The sequence below is a fragment of the Phaseolus vulgaris genome, unplaced genomic scaffold (assembly GCF_000499845.2).
Source record: "Phaseolus vulgaris cultivar G19833 unplaced genomic scaffold, P. vulgaris v2.0 scaffold_721, whole genome shotgun sequence".
Lineage (NCBI taxonomy): Eukaryota > Viridiplantae > Streptophyta > Magnoliopsida > Fabales > Fabaceae > Phaseolus > Phaseolus vulgaris.
The window spans coordinates 12312-15597 of record NW_027174305.1 but is presented as its reverse complement, the minus strand read 5'-3'; the positions used below and the strand labels follow the sequence as shown (position 1 = coordinate 15597).

General features: G+C 33.0%; 2 protein-coding genes across 2 annotated transcripts; both read left to right on the top strand.

Annotated features, from left to right (window-relative positions):
* Window positions 1-230: 230 nt before the first annotated feature.
* On the top strand, window positions 231-1095 carry LOC137817692 (uncharacterized). The gene is made up of 3 exons (XM_068620941.1): window positions 231-451; window positions 546-634; window positions 850-1095. The coding sequence occupies exons 1-3, from the start codon at window positions 355-357 to the stop codon at window positions 940-942; spliced, it is 279 nt and encodes a 92-aa protein (XP_068477042.1). The 5' UTR covers window positions 231-354; the 3' UTR covers window positions 943-1095.
* An 844-nt stretch (window positions 1096-1939) lies between these two features.
* On the top strand, window positions 1940-2994 carry LOC137817693 (cysteine-rich repeat secretory protein 55-like). Its single transcript, XM_068620942.1, is given in 3 exon segments — window positions 1940-2258; window positions 2260-2368; window positions 2370-2994. Coding segments are annotated over 3 exon segments (774 nt in total). The 5' UTR covers window positions 1940-2079; the 3' UTR covers window positions 2856-2994.
* The last annotated feature ends 292 nt before the right edge of the window (window positions 2995-3286 follow it).

Here is a 3286-nt window from a genome sequence, read left to right as displayed (position 1 = left end):
CCTCTTTATTATACCCCTCATGGCTTCATTTGCATATACAAGATGGTATTTTGCTGTTTATTGGGGAACAATGTATTGGAGTTATTGAATTGTTCAGATGAGCATATTTGGATTGAAAAGTCTTATCTTTTGCCTCAACATAACCAACCTGTTATGATTTTCTTAATAAACAGCTATCTAGTTTTCATGAAACAGATCAACTTTTGCACTTGATGCAAATGCTTCTTTATTGGTTTAGAATTTTAGCATTTCTTTTCCTTCTTTCAAACCAAAATCTTGTCTACTATCAAAAGGGAGTAGCCGTGAATTTGTTGGTTTCAACACCGATTTGGATGAGTCTGTGGTAAGTCACATATGGAAGAAAGCTGGAGAATTCTTCCGAAGTTGCAAGCGCTTTCCCTTTCAGATCTAAGTGCAATTAGAAAAGTGAGAACAGGATTACGACCTTATAGTGAGTCACAATATCTCTTTGTATTTACATTTCCAAAATCTATGAACACACAGAGATCATGTTATATTTGATTTGCATAATCTATCTTTGTCAGTGCCTGATGGGAAGCCAGTGATAGGGCCTGTCCCTGGCTTGTCAAATGTGTTCCTTGCAGCTGGACACGAAGGGTGTGGGCTTTCAATGGTCAGTTCTCACTTCTCAGTTATACTAAATTTTTATGAATGTTCTGAGAAACTATGTATAAACACTTAATTATATTTTCCTTAACTTCAAAGTAATTTGTAAGTTAGTTTATATGAATTTCTTCAAAACCTGTTTCTTAACTCAAATATAAGTTGATCTTAACTCTGAATAAACATTTACATAATTTTGTTCTGATTATGGAGAAATTATTTCAGGCTCTGGGAACTGCTGAAATGATAGTTGATATGGTGCTGGGATATCCAGAAAAAGTTGATAGCACTGCTTTTTCTGTGAATAAAGTTGGTTAAAATTTGCTGAACTTATAAGTAATGGCTTAGAATGTGAAGGAATACGGCCACTTGGAATTCTTATACATCATTTCTGAGTGAGTTGTGTTGTTTTCTTGATGAAGACACTGGTGACTTATCATTATTATTTGTGAACATCACAACTTTCTTTTATTTTCAGACATTAACCCTCTTTCCAAAGAAACTAATAACCATATGAAAGATATTCTATAATAGAATTAGATTAAATTATACTTTTGTTCTCTAACTTCTTTAACTTCTAAAATTTTCATTTTAATATTTTAAGACTACTTTAAAATTAGCTAAAAGTTGAAACGTAAAGCTAAAATTATTTGATAAAGTTAACTTAATAATAAATTAATTGTAAAGTTTTTCTTTAGTTTTTTATATAATTAATTTTAATATTTATTTTAAAATTGCTTTAGTAATAATTTAGTTGACTTAAAAGCTTATAAATATAATTTTATTCTCTCTGTCACTCACTAATTATTTTCATATTTTTTTTAAAAATTTACTAACTTTGAGCATGAAAGAATATTTTACGGATAGATCTGTACTTTCATCAACAAAAATCGGTAGCTCTTAGAAAGATCGACTCATCAAATGTTAAGTGATCCTTTCAAACGGTTCCAACTCAATCTTAATAAAAAAATAAACTATAATATTTACTATTATTTTTTATTACCGATATTTAGTCCTTATTGATTTTATGAAGTACTAGTAAAAACATTTGTGAACATGAGAAAAACTTATTAACGTCTAATTAGCAGCGCAAAATTACACTACAATAATAACAGTAGTGACAATTTTAAATTATTAACACAACTTTTTTAAGTGATTATGATCCACCCAAACTACTCAAGTGGACACTAAGTTTTCTAGGTATTTTCATAGTGATTTTACTGATAACATTCTATCCACTCAAACACCTTATTGGCTTCATCATCTTATCACGAAAATCGCGATCACTTCCAATTTCATAAAGTCAACGAAACATGACAATGACTCCTGCATCGTCCACTAATCATGGTGTGCACAAGTCAGAAATGTCTGCTACAAAATTCAACGTTCCACTATGACCCACATTCGTTTTTCTTCATAAGAAGCACTTAGCTCAGCGAAAATGGTAAAATAAATATGTATTCCTCATACAAAGCCATGTTCTTATTGTTCCTATGCACTTGGGGTGCAAAAGCTGTTGACCCTTTAGGTGAATTCTGCAATAGAAACACCAACATCAGCAATGGAGGAAAACTATCTGCCAATATTGATAAAGTATTGGGTGAAGTAGCCCTCAAAACTCCCTCCACTGGTTTCGGTTGCCACCACTTATGGAAAAGGCCGAGACCAAGTGTATGCATTGGGTCAGTGTAGGGGAGATGTCAGCACTGAAGATTGCTCCAGTTGTATTCAAGATGCCACAAAGCAAAATCCTTCAACGCTGTCCAAACCAAGCTGATGCAAGGATTTGGTATGACTATTGCTTTCTAAGGTTCAACAACAAGAGTTTCTTTGGTGAGGTTGACACATCTTTTGGTATATTCTATTTCAATGTTGAAAATGTAACTGACCCTGAAGCTTTTAACGAGGAGCTTGGGGCTCTCATGAATCACATTAGGGCACAAGCTGTGGTGCCTAAAGAGGAAGGGCTTGGGAAGGGAAAATCTGTGTTGTCCCCATTTGTGACACTCTATGCATTGGTGCAATGCACAAGGGACTTGTCCCAAATATCCTGTGCTCAGTGTTTGGCTATTGCAGTGAACAGCTTCTCCAACTTTTGCAGCAACCGTAAAGGGTGTAGAGTGCTATACAGTTCTTGCTATGTTCGATATGAACTCTACCCTTTTTTCTTCCCACTTGATTCTAACAAAACAGGACCTTCCAATGCAGTAAGACTCAGCGTTTATACTTAAAATACCATTCTATTATGCCAAAACTCTGTTCTTGGTTGCTACCAAACCTTTCATCTTTAACATGCAACTTGCATTTTGAAAAACTTTGAATCTATGATATATTAAAGCATAGGGCGGAAAGTTTGCCTTAATGGTGAAATTCAATTTATTTCCTATGGATTTGGGTAAAAAAGTTATTACTTAGATTTAAATAAATTGTGTTCATGGCTAACAACTTTATTTCACTAAACTGTTTTAAGTCTACACAATTTCATTTAATCGAAGAATGAGTCTTTATAAAGACGATCTCCTAAATAATTGTGAAGTCGTGACTAAATCTTCATGACTTTGTTATGATTGTTTAGTTATCAAAAATCAATTTACGAAGTTAATTGAAATTGTTCTAACTTTAAATGATTTTGATTTGAAGAAATTATAAAGAAGTCGTAAAT